Raw genomic sequence first — 18,409 nt, forward strand, 5'->3', positions numbered from 1 at the left:
CGTGTTTTCACTTATTGAGTTTAAAGTTTTATTTTACTACACCTATAATTGATTACCACATTAACCCACTTTTCATGGGGGGAAAGTTGTAACTCGACTCTAAACAGAAAAAAATCCAAATAGACAAGAGACACCAACATGTGGATGAATATGGACATACATGGACATATCACAGAGATGGTTCACCCCTGTCTGTCTCTCTAGACCCTGCAATGCTGGGACGCACTGACATAAATACCCAGAGAGTTACATTTATGTTTAGGGTCTAACTGCCAGGGTGGTCTATGTCTGGTTTGGTGACTCTTGCATTTCTGTGTCACTGATGGATGTTGGTTAGAAGTGCTCAGAAATCAGTGAGTGCAAGGAGACAAACTGATGCTGGCATGAGAAAGAAAGAAAGAGCTTTCTTGCTGGTTGCTTCTCTACAGTGTATTGTCTGTATTTCTTTTCCTGGACTGGGACTCAAATGCTCAAAGTTAATCTATAATGCGTTTCTGCTGCAAAGTGCACCCATGTCAGCATCTTGCAGCTCCAAAGTAGTAAGGAGATACTGACTTGACATGGATTGATCACAGCACATGTTATTAGTTTAATAGTTTACACATTCCACATTATCAGCACTTAAGCAGAACACGTGACACTGTGGCATATGCTTTTGGATGATGCAGCTCTTTTTAAGATTTTTTGGTATTTGAGAAAGAGTAAACATTGAATGCATTAAGTGTTATATTGGCCTCAGACGGAGTGAAGGTACTTTGGGGTCTTTTATGAAATGTGACTCGACTTGGCTCTTTACCAGTCATTTTTATCATGGTGGTGTTTATCCTCACTGGCTGTGTGACAGGAAGCAGTTGTGTGTGGATGATTAACTTCCTTGAGCTGATTGCAGGTTTGCAGTTGGAAAGTATGTGTCACTCTGTAGATACCTGTGTATGTTTTTTCAGGGATATGGAGGGGTTGATTCTTCGCCATGAGCACAAGTGGCAGTCACTTTGGAACTTGGAAAATGGATTAAGGTGTTTTATTGTTAATCAAAGTTCTGGGGAAAATCCCTGCATAAAAATGTACAAGTGATATCATCCTCACTTCTCTCCAGCGAGGCTCCAGGCAGTCAGACTTACTTGTTTGTCAAAGCAGGATGATTAACGCCACTCAAGTTTTATCTACCTATGAAAGTATGTAGGCCTCTCTCTAATACACTGATAATACCTCACCGCCGCCTCGCAAGTGTGAGTCTGTTAAATGTGCAATCAAAGTTGGTTCACTCTGCTTTCAAATCCAAACAAATCCAAACAAAGGAATTCCATTAGTCTATGATTTAGTAGATCTTTTAATGTCTCATTATGGTCTGAATACAGCTTATTACAGGAATTATATATTTTTCAAGTTTGATTTAAAGATGCTGAATATAAACACAACATATTGGCTAGCAGACAGCTTTCACCCATGCAGGAGTATAGCAGCAAATATCAGTTAAACTAATAGTGTTTTCTCATTTCTATGCCTTTTTATAAAACAGATCAGATACTAGTCAGGCCACAACCAGCCTCCATAACCATGGCAACCAGTATTCAAACACATCCTCAAGTGGCGATAAAAAAATCTCTGAGGGTCATAATACAAGATAAACCGAGTGGTGGCGGCTCTTTAACGCATAAGCTCACACAGCCCTCCTTGTTTTTGTGTACCCATCAAAGTTGATATTTGGTATATGTGCCAAAGGATGGAGGGGTGACTGTGGTTTGGTTTCACATTTCAAATTCATTCCCTCTTCTGGTTGAGAGGTTCAATTGATCCAGAGTCCATCACTCTCTCCTGGAACTTGGAACAAAAATGAAAGAGGCAGGAAGGAGGATGTGCTGAGCTTATAAGAACATTTTTACTTTTGTTCCCTTTTATGGCCACAAAAAAACAACAAAAACATTTCGTGTGACTCAGTGCTGTATTATGAGAGTATTGTGCGACTCTTTGCCTCTCCTCTGTATGAAACTTAACACCTATGTCGGCGTTGCTGCTGACAGAGATGCATCACCTGCCTGCCTGAACCATTTGCCAAGCTCTCACACATACACGCACACACACACAGACATGCATACAAACGTGCACATGCAGGCAGACAACAGACGTTTAGCTTTTGTCACTCAGGAGGTATGCAGTCTGTCACCTGACCTCACCACCAACCAGGTGGATAATTATGCTAACAGGCTTTATTTCTCACATGTAGCTTCTTCTTTTTTTTAAGTAGTGCTGCAAAGGGGTGTGTATCCTCCAGTCTTTGTGTATATGTTTGCTCTTTACTGAGGCACAAGACAGTTCTGACAGGTTCTAGTAAACCGAATTTAGTTTGTCTCCACAATTTTGAAGCAGCCGTCATACAGTAAATAAAAGAGGTAGTTTCTATTGTCATTAGGCACTGAATATTTGTATTCTACTTCTACTCTAAAAAAGATGTGAATTGTGGGCACTGCTTCCTCTCCCACAGCCAAACTTGAATTTTCTTGCAGGATGAAGAAGGCTGAAACTGTAAAATACTCTTTAATGATCGTCATGTTTTCTCTGAAAAACTTACAACATCAGCTTGGCTTCATTTAGACACAGAAACGACTAAAAGAAAACAAATTAAACTTTAATGGAGCCTGTGTGAAAGTACTTAGCAAAAGCAGGGTGTCGCTGGTTGACTATGCACTCAGTAGATCTGTGTCTCCAGAGTCACAAGTGTACTCTTTTAACCTTTTTCTTTTCTTGGCCACGACCACCCCATTCAGCCTGCTGGATGATGACGATGACCTCACTCTGAACTTAAGACTGTGTGCTTTAGATCAGTTTCCTTTCTGCGTAATGTGTAGGCAGAGAGAGAGTCTTGAATGTCTTGTTTACACTGTTATCATAGAAATGACGACAGCGGTGATAAAAATCCGGTTTTAGTTGCAGCTGAGTTTATTCAACAGAAAAGTTCACCTTGCTCTGGAAAACTTTTTGAAACTGATTCATCACGGATTAGAGCTCTAATGTATATATTGGAGAGGGCCTGTGCAGTTAAAACACTGATTAAGTAGAGATGAGTGGCAGTAAAACAGGTCGGCAAGCTGTCAGCTATGCATTGGCCTCTAGTAAGAACAACAGTGAGTATTTAACATGGATGTAGTCTCTCCCATTACTTTCTTAAGAGCCTCTGTGAAGCTCAAAGTGTGTTGGCTCTGTCCGTCATCATGTCTCTACACTAATCCAAAGATCTGGAGCATGGGGGGAGCTGAGGTGGGCTGAATGAAGCCTGGTAGTTCAAACAAACATCAGTCAAAGCAGCCATGCTCTTAATAGTATAAGTTTAAGCGTTTATATAATTTGAAGACGTGAGTTATATAAATTAGCAAAACCATTTTTTGTGATTTTAATACTGGGTCTTGTACAGTAGAGATTGACTCCTTCTGTAGCCAGCCTCAAGTGGACGTTTTTGGTACACGGCTTCACTTTGTAGCCATGGAGCTTGGTTTTAACATTAGTTTACACTAGCAAGCTCAAGTTGGTATAATAAGATGAACTTTATTCATTTCACCCAGGGAAATTTCAAGTTCCATAGCAAAGGGGAAGAGCAAAACGGATGCATGATGTAGATAAACAAGACTGATTTGTACAGAAACTGTACAGAAAAATGTTTTAGTTGTGCAAAGTGTCCGTTCAAATCTCAAAATGACCAAACTATCTGATTTCTTTAGCTCACATGAGCAAGTCCACTAATTGTGACGATTCCATTTAAATTATTTGAATTTGGTGCAGTCAAGTCCTATCACACAGATTTCTGTAATAATAACTCAACTAGACCACTTTAAGAGGGTAACAGCCAAGCCTGACAAAGTGGTGCATTACATGGCCTAATTATTATTCAGTAGCAGTGCATATAAAATAGATCATAATATGCAACATGCTCCAGGAGCAAATTAGTCCGCCGCCATGTACTTGTTAGTCAGGAATATTAATAAAGCTTGTGTCATGTGTGCTCCGGAGCAAAACATGTAGTTTTTACTTTTTTTTCTAATTTCTAATTTCTAATTTAAACTTTTTCATTTGGTGTGTGTTCATCATGTGTGAATGTGATATATGTAGTATTTTAAGTGTTTTTTTTTTTGTGCTGTCAGCTTCACTTTGAAAGCAACACAATTGAATTTTCAGCAGCCGTCATCCTCACTGCATCTCCTGAGGCCATGTGTGGTGCCTGAGTGAAAGCCACTGTCATATGATAAGGCTGTATTGTGTTGTACATGTGCCGTTTTCCAGTGCAGAGTCAAGTGGCATTACATTAGGTCAGCAACAGTGTGCTTTTAACTGCAAATCGCTAAATAAAATAAAAACAAAAACAAAAGAAATGTCCATGTGACCACAGAAACCTATGAAGATGAGTACACCACTTGCTATTTATTGCCCCCCCCCCCCCCCATTATGTGTGAGGGAAGGAAAAGGAGGAGGTGGGTAATGTCTCTTTTTTCTGTGTCAGGGTTATTGTTAATAGTTGTTTTATTATTATAATAGGTCTCTGGGGGAACATCAAAAATGCCATTCTTCATCTCAGCTGGCTGGATGTTGGGTTGGGTCGGTGTCTGTTTGACAGCTGCTTAGTGAAAGAATTGATTGGCTATATTGAAATATTGTCTCCATCTACAAGAGGGATACTTAACATTATTACACTGAATTAATGCAAAACTGGAGAACTTTAACATTGTTGAGCAGAGAAAAAAAAATGCTATTTCATTTCAGTTTACACTTTAAACAGAGAAATGCTACTCAGAGGTATACCAAAGAAAACAGATGGACTAATTACCATGCCTGTGTTAGCCCAGTTTGGCCCTGGTGTTGAAACTAGGCTACCGACATGCTCTGGCCAAATATTTAATATGTTCTCTGGTCCAGAACTCCTCTGGGACTGGCCTGTTTCACTTGTTGGCTGTTCTATTATTGGATTAGAGGCCATGTTACTGTAATAGGGCCTGGGCATTCCCAGCAGGCACTGCTCTGCCTCATTGATATATTGAACAATAGCTACATGTTCCAGTGCTCTGTCTCATTTTCCTCTTATCTCATGAGCCTTTGTCTGACTTTTAGGCCGGCCGTTTTTCTTCAAATGAAATCGAAACAGTAGCAAAACGTAACCTGTTTTCTTCTCGCTCTTTAGTGTTCTCTGTCTGCTGCCTCTATCCTCTTCTCGTGTGATGTCTGTATTTACTGTATCTATGTCATAGGCCATGTTTTCGAGACACTGACTCAAACACTACAATGTGCGACACAAACTGGACCACTGCAGCTCACATTGTTTGACGTCTGAAAACATTTGTTCTCATGGATGAGCATTTCCCAGCTCCAGTAGGTCGGGGCTACAGCCTCAGCCCAGATAAGCCGCACATTTAAGACCCAGTCACACTCTCGCACTATCATTGAAAACAATGTCATTGCTTCTGCGAAATCAATTCCTTCAAATAGATTTGCAGTGTCTGACCTCCTCCAAAATGACACATCCAGGGTTCCTTTACTTTGGCTCGAGGCCACTCTGTTGTTGAGGAGTACAAGTATAGTATCAACTTTCCAAGTGGCCTCATCGCCATAATGTCTTTGGCAGCAGGTAGATGTACATCTTCAGTGTGTGCTCTTTGTGCAGGGTTAAATATGATACAAGACTAAAAGCACCTTCAGGGCTCAGCTACTTGAAAGCTGAAGACTCTTAGTGCCAAATATGCTTTTTCTCAACTGTAGTGAAACTTAGTGCTGGTTTTACATTTACTGATCTACAGCTGAAATATGTGTGACATGAAAATAGGTGATACTGGCTTTTTTATGGCTGTACTTGGGCACACCAGCCTTTTGAGCTAAACTCTAATATCACCATGGTCACATGACAAACCTATTTCGATGTTTAGCAGGTTAGCATTATATTTGCAGGTATTTGGTCACTAACCAAAGAAGAAAATTGTAGAAACAGAAATTGTGAGGGATCAGAACAACTCATCCTCTGTGGATCCTGACTGTGGTTACCAAATTTCAACTCAGACCATCTAATTGTTGCTGAGATATTTCAATATCGACTTCATGGTGGTGTGAGATGAAGAGTCAGTCGGTATGTCCTAAAGGGCCCATGAATTTCTGTACGTTATTTCCCGAAAATCCATCCGGTAGTTATCAAGATGTTTCACACTGAACCACAAATGTCAACTTCACGGTTCATCTCTAAACATTTTAGCTATGTCGGCAGCATTGATTTTAAACTCAAGTCCTAAACTTGAGTCTTGCTTGGTTTTTCACAAGCTCTCAATCACAACTCATCAGTGTGGAGTTTGCTTGGTTGTCATGGAGATGGCTCAGTTGTCATTATGTGACCCAATTATCAAATGTAATTCATCTATATACACATTGAGTGAGGGCTAGTCACCATGTAAAACAGCATATTCCTTAAAAGAACTGCTGCATGCTGTCTCACTGACTGCTGGGAAAATGTATTGATTACACAACGTTTCCATCTGTCCGACCTTCACATTTGGTATATTTTTGCTATCAAAGGCATGTCCTTGAATATGAATGATATTAATAATTCAACAAAGATCTAGTCCATTATTTATTGGCCCTGAATGAGCTTCTTGATGTGTGAACCGCAAGAAAAATGTTGCTTATAGCCGAGTGGTTCTGAATATTCTTTGTTATGTGAGCCTGCAGTAGATCAAAGGAGTGTAGGTGTAACTGGTGCAGTTGGGTTTAAAGTCAGGAGGGGGAGGGCTGCTTTGTACTTATGCATTGCAGTGTGGGAGTGTACAGCGAATTAATGATTATGGATTTGTCTTTGTGTGTTTATTTTCCATGCATTGCCGGTTCAGTAAGTTCAGTGTGTGTGCGGCCAGCGGGTCCTTTCTCTCTGCTCGAACGGTTCTTGGTGTTGTGGAGGGCATCACCACTCCTCTCTTGTTTGTTAGTTAGCATTGATAGTGAGGAGCAAAGCTGGCGGGAAGGCAAATAAAGTAGACAGATGTAAACTGACGGCACCCCGGTGCAGCAGGTGGATGAGTCGTACAGTCAGATCCAGCAAGGCAGTTAAATAAAGCATGCAGGCAAACAGATGGGCCTGCATGCAGGTGGATTTACCAGCATGGAGAGATATGAGGACGAGTGACTACACCGCTGTAGTCATCGCTGAAAAAGCTGCTGTTCTATATCTCCTCGGGTGGAAGTTGCAACAGTCATCAGCATTTCATGTAGCATTTCTAGTCACTTCATTTGTTCCTTGCAGGCAGTGATTGTGAACTCGTTCTGCCAAAACTTCTTGTGCTTCTGAATCTGTAACTTATTTATATTTTTTGGTCTTGATTGACCTGAATAGGCTGTTAAGCCCACAAAATGCCAACTCCAGGATTGGATAATGTACCCAATTTTCTCATATTGAATTAAAGGCATTTCTCCATTCAACATTTTCCCCATGATTAAGCTTTGACAAATGCTCTTCAAACATAATTTCTATTGGCATGGCTAAAAATGGCACTACTTTGGTTGAGACTCTAAACAACAAGGCTATTGGATGGATTGCCATAAAATTTGGCATAGATCATTCATTTGATTAACTTTGGTGACCCCTTTCCTTATCAGATTAAATTTAAGTAATTTGTCCAATACTCAAATTCTAGTATGCTGACAGGCTAAACAAAGATGAAAAACATGGTATACCTGTCATTTTTTCTGGATTTAATAACTTTTTTTGACCAATTTCAGGCATCTAAGACAACTTTTAGTGCTGGATCATTCATATCTAGTAGGTAATTGTTTATAGGTCAAAATAGTGATGCAATTGTAGAAGTCTTGCAGTTTAACTGTCCCTTATCTTTTATAGAAAATGATGCTCTTTAAGTTTGCACTACTCTTCAAAAGTAGTTTAGATACATATATGCACTTTTATAAAACACAAAACATGGGGACTACATTTTTCTAAATCGAGAGAGTTGTCTGTTAAATTGCATTAGGTCCATACATGGTTACTACGGTGGGTTTGTTCGCTGGAGCCTTATTCCCACACTGGATTTGGTAGCAGCCTAATGAATTGGTTGTACTGTTTTGGGGGCTTCACAGTCACATTTGATCTCCGCAAATCCTTTCTCATCGCAGGGAAGAGAGAATGTATAATAGGATGGTTTGGTGGTAATCCAGCTTTGACGGAGACTCTGCTTTGTCTTGATGCAGGATGAAGGAGAGATTTATCCTCATTTTCTTTTTTAAACTTGGCTCTGTCTGAGTGACATGCTCACAATCAAGTTCATAATTTGTTCTGTTTTGCATTATTTGTATTTAATCACGTGAAAAGTTTGATGTTAAACAAGTTGAAGAAAGTGTGTTTGTTTATGAAACAAGTCATTTCTCATTTTAATGTTGTGTTGTTTGTGTGCAGTAAAAGAAATTATAAAGCCAGGGATGATTCCCATCAGGCCCCAGCATGACCAATTTTCATATTACTGCTTAGACAGAAAAGGATTTTGTGTGAGCTGATTCTTATTTGCAAAATGGTGAATTTGACTTGATGGTGACTGTGGACTGCCAAGAATAGCAACTTGGTCAAATTATTATTCTGCTACATGGTTGAAACTAATTAACTCTTACATATGCTCATATACACACAGAAAAAATAAATTATTAGCTGATGACATACTTTCTTTTAGGATGAAATGAATCCAAAAAATCACAAGTTAAATCTTCATTAAAGTTTGGTGCTATAGACCTGCTGGTTTCACATTATGAAACAATTGCAGTGAAATGAAAAGGCGCCTCAGGGTGTGCTGGATTGCAGCAGAGTTAGTCACATTAAAAATGCTGAACCATGATGTGGCATAATGTTTAAATCCATAAGTGATTTCTGTGTGTTAGTTTTACAGCCATAAATAGCTTTCTCTATAGTTTACATTCTGTAGTTGTGCTGAGGCTGCTGGTGGTTCCACTGATATAATTTCTTCATATTATTAGTTTATCATGCTCCTTCCTCATCGCTTCCTCTTATCTCTTTACTTCTTCCTGTTTTTTGTCTGATCATTCTTCATGCTCGTAGAGGCTGATGATGCAGAGATTACAAGCTAAAAGAGGAATATCGCATTATTTTTGTGGTTCTGCAGTTTGTTTGTGGAGGCGAATAAATACCACCCAAAGGTATAAACCAGACCACCGAGGCTCCAGTCTGTGATCTAATCAGAACAGAAACGAGGCGGAGGGAGGAAAAAAAAAACCCATGACTGTGACTCTGAACCAGATGGTGATGCTTTGTGGATTCATAAGATAAAGAATTTGTAGTATTACAAAAATGAGTTCATGTACTTATAAATCACCCACAGCCCTTTTAGTGTTTCTGCAAAGTCACTTTTGTTGCCTTTATTCACTGAATTAGCTCTAATTGGGGAATCACTGTGAGTTTTGTCCATCATGATCCATCCCTTGAGAGACCTTTTCACTCTGACAGGTTGAGTCGAACACTGTGGGGTAATAACGTTTAATATCTATTTCAGGATGTTTGTCCTTAAAGCTCGGTCAGACTCTGACTGCGAGTGATTATAAGAAAGTGTTTTTGAGTGCTTTGACACAAACCCTATCAGCAGGAGGTTTGTGAAAAAGTGCTTGACAGATTAAGATGGAGCCCAAAGCAATAACTGAGAAATTTACAGGCTGTAATAAAAAGCAGTGCAGCAATGAAGGCAATTATTAAGCCCAAAAAAGTAATCTGAACATCTCAATGATGTACTTCAGAGGCATCTTTCAACGGCTGCCTAACACATTGCTTGGTTTGTTAATATTATATTTAAATAGGTGTAGTAGAGATCAGTGCTAAGCTCTGTTGGCCTATTTTACAATTTAAATAATGTCTACTTGTATTATTGGCACGGTTACAGTAGATTCACAGCACTGCAGACTGCTGTCTGCATTGTGAGTCAGACAAACACCTTCACTCCTGTATGTGAACACATCTCACATAGGAACCAGATTCTAAACGTCTGAGTCAGGGTCAGAGGCTAGCGGTGCAAATGAGGGGCCGCCTGCGCACTTCAGCCATGGCCCGGAGTGACCTCTCACCTTTGACCCCTCAGGCACAGAGGAGCCCTGTGGTTCCCATTGGTCCCAGACAGGAGGTGCTCTGTTTAGATCGGTCACAGCTCTCTTGTCCTTCCTCTTCCTGCAATTTATCTCTGTGAATCACGGCGGTCTTGAATTTTTCTTTGTATTTTAGACAGCAATAGCTGTCTTATTGGCCGCCTGTGGGCAGCAGAAACAAGTTGCAAAACAACATTGACATATCACGTTTTCTTTTATTGATATATATGGAAACTTGTAAGCAAGCATTTGCGTATTTACACATTAGGTTATGGAGCAACATTATCATCCATTTGAAGTTGAATTGAAGGCCATCTGATGAATGTAAATTCAATATTGACTCTGTTTTAGCTCTGTTTTTGGTCTCCACCACCGCTGAAAGAAAATCTGTGTCTTTAGGTGCTAAATGCTCCACCAGCTAGTTGCTTTCTGTCTCTGTCTGTTGTTTGGTGCTGCATAGGTAGTTTACAGTGCTTTTTGCATGAAGAACAGCTGTCTGCTGTTGTTGAACACGACGCTACAACCTTTTGAGAATGAACCACAATGTAAAGTTTCTGGCCAGACTGCTAAACAATGAGCTGTAACTCCCAATAAAACACTGTAAATCTGAGAAGATAATTTTCTTTGTTCACTTTTGATTACAGATTGTAGAACATAATACACAATTTTAGAGAAATTTAGATTTTAGTGAGACATAGACGTTACATAACCATGAACAGATTGTTGTTTTCCACAGTGTGTTGTTCAGGATGTTTTTTGTGGTTAACTTTTATATGTGGCAAGAAAATGTGCTGTTAGTTTAACAGTGTAGGACCCAAACTGACTATTTCTTGAGAAGATAACAAGCTGGAAATTGCTTTGCTGCCTCTGTATGTGTGAATATGATTATGTGTATTCAGACTCTTTTTTTTATGTTTTTGTCCCTGGCAAAGAAACTGTTTTAGAAGTGCAATGTTCAAAAAGTGGTTTGTTTCATCTGGTATGAAAAAAAGATTGTGGGGAGTTACCTCTCTGGTTCCAGTTGTTGTGGATTTCTTACTTTATTTTACCTTTTTTAAGTCCCTTACTCAGAATATTTCCGTGTCTTTTCCCTTGTTCCCAGCAGGGACCAGATGGGCTGTTTTCAAAAAGTGATAAATTTGTTGTTGGCTCTTTTGTTTTATGAAGCATAACAATGGCTTTGCTGGGCACAAATTAGCACTTTCTTCACATTCTTGCAATTTCACCATTTGTGACAGTGCAAGGGAAAGCACAGATGCATAAACGTGTAAAGGAGTTGTTACCTGTTTCATCATGCACATCGGTGATGCCACAGTGGATTAAAGTAACAGTATATTTAAATTAAAAAATCATAATTGTTCTATTTGCTAGAGAAATGTATATTAGACTGTGTGTGTCTCTGTAACAGCAGAACAGTTATTCATCACAGTCAATGAGTTTAATCACTGTGCTCAAGTTTTGGACCTCCTGCAATAAACTCATCCTCTCCTGTTCTGTTCTGTTTCCCTCCCTCTCTGTCCTTGTTGTGTGCAGGTGTAGCTGCAGCCCCCCCACACACCGCCTGCCAAGATGGTGGTGCTGTCGCTGAAAATCTGCGTTCGCCAGTGCAACGTTGTGAAGACGATGCAGTTTGAGCCCTCCACAGCTGTGTATGATGCCTGTAGGATAATCAGAGAGAGGGTCCCTGAGGCTCAGACTGGACAGGGTGAGAACGATTTTAAAAATAATAATAATTTCACAGGAAGCACAATAGATGTGGTGCAAAGATGAAAAGAAACAGGGATGCAGGCAGAGTGACATCAATGCATCTGGAGAGTTCAGTTTTGAGGTTTGGATGTGTGTGTTTTGGTATTTACATGGAGGAATGCAATGATTAGTCAGGAGTTTTCAGTGGTAATAAATAAAGTGCGTTTTGTGTTATTCACATAACTTTTTACAACTGATTATGTCATGTTTCTAGCTTGTCCAAGTTCAATCTGATTTGGCAGATAAGTACTTCAATTAGAGTATTTGTGGGCTGGATGTTTTGGCCCCAAAATCTCCTGGCTGAGCACATGACAACCATATGTCCTGACAGCCCAGTCAGTCATGGTTTGCCATCTTTCATGACTTGCGTTACAAATATAGGTGATCAACAGGAGGCGACGCGGTCTGACTTTACATTTACACCATCCTCATAATTCTTGTTTGCGTCACCATGTTTATAAATGTGCATGAAGAGCGCTCCATGCTACATCACTGAACATGTCGTGACTAAATGAACAGGATAAAATGATCAATTGTTGTGCCCAAAGCTCAGTTTGGATCAGTGTGCCCGACATCATGTTCGGATCCCCGACTCTGAGCTTCCGTCACAGCGCTTCTAAAATGCTGATGTTTCTCTTCACTGCTCCAGCTTCAGACTACGGTCTGTTTCTGTCTGATGAAGATCCCAGAAAAGGCATCTGGCTGGAGTCTGGAAGGACACTGGACTACTACATGCTCCGCAATGGGGTAAATATATTAACCTGTTTAACCCAGCACACATAGACACACAAACACACACTGAAACAAACATGGAAACACTGTTTCTATGGAGTGAATGTTTACCTTGAGCTGTGTGTGACAAAGGTTAAACTGAGCACTTGAACAGTATTATGAAAGCACACACACACACACGCCATGTGTGACTACAACCCTGGAGAGAAATGTGTGAATGACATTGACCCGGACAAACCCATCAACAGCACATATTGGAGCTCAGTGCACACGCACACACATATACTTGCATTTATATCCGGATCACGTTTATAGTTGTTGTTTTAATAACCTCCAAACTCTATGCTTGTTTGTGGATGTGCTGATAGCCAACTACTAACAGTTCAATTTAGTTTAAGCTCAGTAACAAAGTGCTTCATGATGGAGAAAGTATAATCGGTTTCAAGACATACTGAAATTAAAAGAAAACAGCAAAAAAACATTGATAAAATTTATGGTCAAATCTTACACAGGAGTACAAATACAGTAAATCAAAACAAGAAAATCAAAGGATAAATTCAGGATAAAATTGTACATCAAGATGGAAGCAAAGGAAGCTTTAAAGAGTCTCTTTTTAAAGAAGTGTAGCTCCTTTGCCAGGCTCTGTCTCCCTTTGTCAAAGGCCCGGTCAACCCTGGTTTGCCGTTTAGTGCTTCCTCTCGGTACATCTGTGAGTTTGGTTCTGCAGCTCTAAATAGTTTCTCTTCTTCAGATCCACCAAAGGCAACCCCAGGTAGAAGGCATGACTGTGACCAATTATTCTGAACCAAATCTCTCCTCATTGTTGTGATTGGAAGGGAGCAGCAGGCTGTGATAGGCAGCCGTTAAATAAGGTTTTCTGGCCTGTATTCTCCCCTCTCTCTCTCTCTGGCTCTCTCTCTCTCTCCACGCAACCTGGATGCATTTGATCATTTTCTCAGCGGGTACATTCAGCCTCTCTGCCTCTGTCTCTTGCTCTCTTATCTTTAATTCCCTGCATTCCTCTCTTCTCTTTCTGACTCTTTTTTTTTTTCTGTTCTCTTCTTGCTACCTTTTGTCTTTGAGCAGGATATCCTTGAATACAAGAAGAAGCAGAGGCCCCAGAAAATCAAAATGTTGGATGGAGCCGTTAAAACCATCATGGTGGACGACTCCAAAACAGTGGGAGAGCTGCTTGTGACTATATGCAGTAGAATAGGTACATAGTTTCTATTACTAGCCCTTGTCTCTATGCTTAAATGGTTTTATTAGGTGTGATGTACACATGTAAACTGTTACATGGCCTATTTATAAGCATATTAACTCAAATTCAGTGTTAAAACATCCTTGTAACCTTGTCCTGTCTGTTCAGGAATTCATTTTAATAGCTTTTGAAACGAGCTTTTACAAACACACAAACTTTAAGAAGAAGGGATAATAGTTTAAATCCATCTGTTAAATTAAACATGTATCCAACCTGACTTTTTGTTTCCAGGCATCACAAACTATGAGGAGTACTCTCTGATCCAGGAGACGGTGGAGGAGAAGAAAGAAGACGGGATGGGCACGTTGAAGAAAGACAGGACACTGCTGCGAGATGAGAGGAAAATGGAGAAGCTGAAAGCCAAACTACACACAGACGACGACCGTGAGTCCAATTCGAATTGTATTTGACCTGATGGTGCAGACGGTGGTGGTCGGTGGGGTTTATGCTAAACACCTGTTGGCCTGCTCTGACGGGTCATTGATTTCTCCTTCCTAACAAAAGTGCAGCGTCCTTTTAAAAATGGCATTAAACTTTCAATAACCAATTTTAACAGCTACCTGTGATATTTATATATTATATAATCTGGCCCCTGTGTGCTTTGTGTTGTCAGTGAACTGGCTGGACCACAGCAGAACGTTCAGAGAGCAGGGAGTCGACGAGAACGAAACCCTTCTACTCAGACGCAAGTTTTTTTACTCTGACCAGAACGTGGACTCCCGAGACCCGGTCCAGCTCAATCTGCTCTATGTGCAGGTCTGACCCTTCACTATGAAGCTGCCAGTCTGCCAAATGCACTCTGGTGCAGTTTTTGTGCCTCAAGCTAAATCGGATATGTTTACCGGGGTTGACAGCAAATCCCAATTAATGAAAGGTTTTCTTTATGTCTTTCAGGCTCGAGATGACATCCTGAATGGTTCTCATCCCGTATCTTTTGACAAGGCCTGCGAGTTTGGAGGCATTCAAGCCCAGATCCAGTTTGGACCTCACATAGAGCATAAACACAAACCTGGATTCTTAGAGTAAGCATCTATCCCCCAAGAGGATTTCTCAGTTGTACAGCATGAACAGTTCTGATCCATATTGAATGATTTGGCTCCTTTGTTTCTCCAGATTCTTTGCCAAATAGTAGGTGTAGGTCTCTAATAAAGTTGACTACAAATAAAAGAATTCCCCCTTTGAGAAAAGTAGCAATGGAAACCTTTGTATTCCTATCATGAATCCAGCATTGGAAGTTTATGAAATTGATTGTACTTTTGAGTTTGAAGGCTGTAGCAGAAAACATGAGTTCATGCTTTTTGTATGAATTTCAGCTTCTTCTGTGTTTCACTTCTATTCTAGCCTGAAGGAGTTTCTACCCAAAGAGTACATAAAGCAGAGAGGGGCTGAGAAGAAAATATTCCAGGTGTGCTCACAGTTCCTTATTTTTAAAAAAAGCACATATTGACTGTTCAGATTCTAAGTAAATGTTTAATCTGACCTGCAGGAACACAAAAACTGTGGAGAAATGACAGAGATTGAAGCAAAAGTGAAATACGTCAAACTGGCTCGTTCTTTGCGGACATACGGCGTCTCCTTCTTTCTGGTGAAGGTAAGGAGTAAATCATACAGTAACGTTGCACCATTTTATTCTATGAAAAAGCTCATCTGACCTCAAAAAGTGGAAAAAGTCTAGCCTCAAGTTCTTTTTGAATTGAATTATTTAAAAAGAGGAAAGCTGATTTTGGAAATAGTTGAAACGTAGTCTGAGCCTTTTATCTCCTGTGTGTCTGTCTGTGTGTGTGTCTGTGTGTGCGTCTGTGAAGTCTGTTCTCTGGGCTTGGTGTTAACTGGATAAAGAAGTTGGAGGTAGAATCTAACAAAAATATGTAAATTGTCTGTGTCCTTCTGAACCTTCAAAGCACACAAACCAAATGGGGGAAATGTCTCTACCCCAAACACACCAAATGGAAAATGTTATTAGGGTTAGTAAAAACAAAATCTGCTGTTAATGTTAGTAAAAATCACTTATAAACAGATTCAAACATTGTATGACATTAATACAAGGAATTAGTGGCATCTATTGGTGTAGATGCTGATTGCAACCTCCTCAGCTCACCCTCTCATTTATATTGTGAATGTCAAATGGACTTTTAGAAAAAAAGTGCCTTTTATAGTCTTCTGACTACTCTCATCCACCCATTCATACACACTCATGGACATTTTGACATTCAGGCTGGAGGAGGATCGAGGGATTGAACCGTATGACCTGCTCTAACTCCCAAGTCACAGCTGCCCAACTCGAAACTATGGTGGCTGCTTTTGTCAGCAGCAACAACAACAAAAAAAAACAGACTCCTTTTCGCTTGGTCTCTAACACGCACATACATATACACACCTGCAACATCTCGTCTGGAAGTTCAGTGTGTTGCTGGAAGGAAACCAAATGTGTCTGTGCAGCAGAGTGTGGCATTATAGATTATTTCAGAGCGAGTAGGCGAGGAGGTGGAGTGAATGTGGAAGACTGGGAGGCATCATAGTGTCAACCCCCCCCAAATAACTCCCCAAATAAGTCCAACTGTCAGCAGATGCCTGCTGAAAGGAGCAATTTACTGATTTCCAACTGTAGCACCAGTATAGCTGCTATGACAAGAGTGACAGATAAACCTTTCTTTTCCTCCCCTCGCTTCATTTGTTGCCAAGAGGACATCCAGCATAAAGTTATGGGGAACCTCCCCGTCTGCATCAATACATTTCTTTCCAGTTGTCTTTTTTTTACTTTATTACTGACCCCTCGTAGAAGATGAGATCATTTCTGTTCATTGCTTGGAAAAAAGAGTCACGTGCCGTTACTGACTCTCTGCCAGGCATTTCCTGGCTTTTCATCAGTGGCTTTCAGCACTAGAGGATAAGGGCATAGATGAGGTATTAAAAAAACACCAAAAAACTCTCCATTATGCTGGAGCTCACCTCATCAAATTGTCATTTGCAGCAGCTCACACATTCCACAACCCAGCAAGCCCACACTGTACCTTTTTTGCTTTTCACTCCCTTTTAAGCACAAAACACTAATCTTAAATCACATCCCTCCTCCTGACCCACGGCCTGTGTTCTACTTGATCGGTTTGACATCTTATCTGCTCGCCTTTGTCGTCTCCGTCATCCTTGAGTGTAACCTGGTGGAGCAGAAACATCTTAAAAATAAACCCTGGAAAAAAATGCAGCCTATAGTGCCTAACCCATAACCCCCTGGAGGCCCCAGAGAGTTTACAGGCCCTTGAGGACTTTTACACAGCTCACCTCTTTGCCCTCACGTCACAGCCCATCACTGTCCATTCATCTGCTCACCAACTGCAGCTCCTGAAGAAACATATTCTCTGTCTGTGGGCTTGGAGGGTGACTGGAGAGGATATTAGAGGTTTAATGAATATAAGAAGAGTCTTTTGACAGGCAGATGAAGACATAATTAAGACATAACGCTTTAATTACAAACTGGGAAGAGTTTTGTGTTTCTCTACTAGTTAGATGAATAACCATCTTGGCAGATCAGCATGACATCGAAATTAGAGTTCCAAGTGGATATGCCAGTGAATTTAAATTTTGTTGCTTGATCTGTTAATCTGTACTTTTCTCTAAATGTAATCTCTTCAGCAGGCAGCGGGATATGAAATGAATGTAGGAAGAAATGTTTGCTGCAGAGAATAAAGTTGACATTAACACAACTATTTTAAATGTTTGCATTATGAGGTTTGCGTTTTGTTGTTTCTGGTTTCATTTATTCATTCTGCCTTTTTGTTTCTACAATGTGGTCCAATGAGAGTAAAGTGCCCTGTAAACATGAAGATACCATGGAAAGCAGAGATGCTTTATGATGCAGATAAACAGACTGACATTAAAGCATACAGTTTCAGTTTCAATTTCAATTTAAGGGAGCACTGCGTGGTCTCCAGCAGTCAAAGTATTTGTCGCATTGCGGTAGGTAATAATGAACCTACTACGACTGCAGGCATTCTTATGAGTGCTAATTACACCAGTAGATGTATGTATATCTGTGTATATATGACTGTCAGAGCACTCACTAATGTTATTAGTGAAACCTCGATGTGTGTTTGCACTGCTTCAGCAAAAATGTGGTGGAAGCATTGCAGGTCCAGCTATAGCTAGTGTAGAGCTTGATTTGAGATTTGGAAATTAAGAAAATTAAATAAAGTTGATCTTATCTAAATAGAGTGAAATGTTTAATGGGTTAAATGGCCAAATTCAGAAAAACCTATAGATCTTGTGAAACAGTTTGATCCTATCAGCTGTCTCTTTTCCACCTGACAAGGCATCTCACTTTTGTACAGGTGTACACAGTACTTTGTTTTCAAGCTTTCAAAGTCAACCATTACAAATCTCAGACTCGTGTTATATAAAACCTCAGGGACTGAAAAGTGTAGATAAAAGTCCAGTAATGATAAGACCAAATGAACTAGGTGCTGCCAGACTAGTATGAGGAAAAACAATTTTGAACCAAAGCTCGAGATTTTAAGTTGATGACTCTTCGGTGTTGGCAGTTAACACCAGTTTTATATCATCAGCCATCGTCAGTGGTAATTTTCA

General features: G+C 40.1%; 1 protein-coding gene across 3 annotated transcripts in view; it reads left to right on the top strand.

The window, feature by feature from the left end:
* tln2a (talin 2a) overlaps positions 1-18,409 on the top strand; it is an 89,454-nt gene that overhangs the window by 28,692 nt on the left and 42,353 nt on the right. For 2 of the 3 annotated variants that reach the window (XM_027281302.1, XM_027281303.1), the window contains exons 1-8: positions 11,659-11,794; positions 12,485-12,582; positions 13,654-13,783; positions 14,060-14,212; positions 14,442-14,584; positions 14,723-14,850; positions 15,170-15,233; positions 15,315-15,419. In XM_027281302.1, coding sequence (XP_027137103.1) covers positions 11,659-11,794; positions 12,485-12,582; positions 13,654-13,783; positions 14,060-14,212; positions 14,442-14,584; positions 14,723-14,850; positions 15,170-15,233; positions 15,315-15,419 — 957 coding nt within the window. Of the gene's footprint in view, positions 1-11,622; positions 11,795-12,484; positions 12,583-13,653; positions 13,784-14,059; positions 14,213-14,441; positions 14,585-14,722; positions 14,851-15,169; positions 15,234-15,314; positions 15,420-18,409 lie in introns of those variants that run through there. The other variant, XM_010730372.3, reaches the window with a different exon arrangement.

This window comes from Larimichthys crocea, chromosome VIII, assembly GCF_000972845.2.
Source record: "Larimichthys crocea isolate SSNF chromosome VIII, L_crocea_2.0, whole genome shotgun sequence".
Classification (NCBI taxonomy): Eukaryota; Metazoa; Chordata; class Actinopteri; family Sciaenidae; genus Larimichthys; species Larimichthys crocea.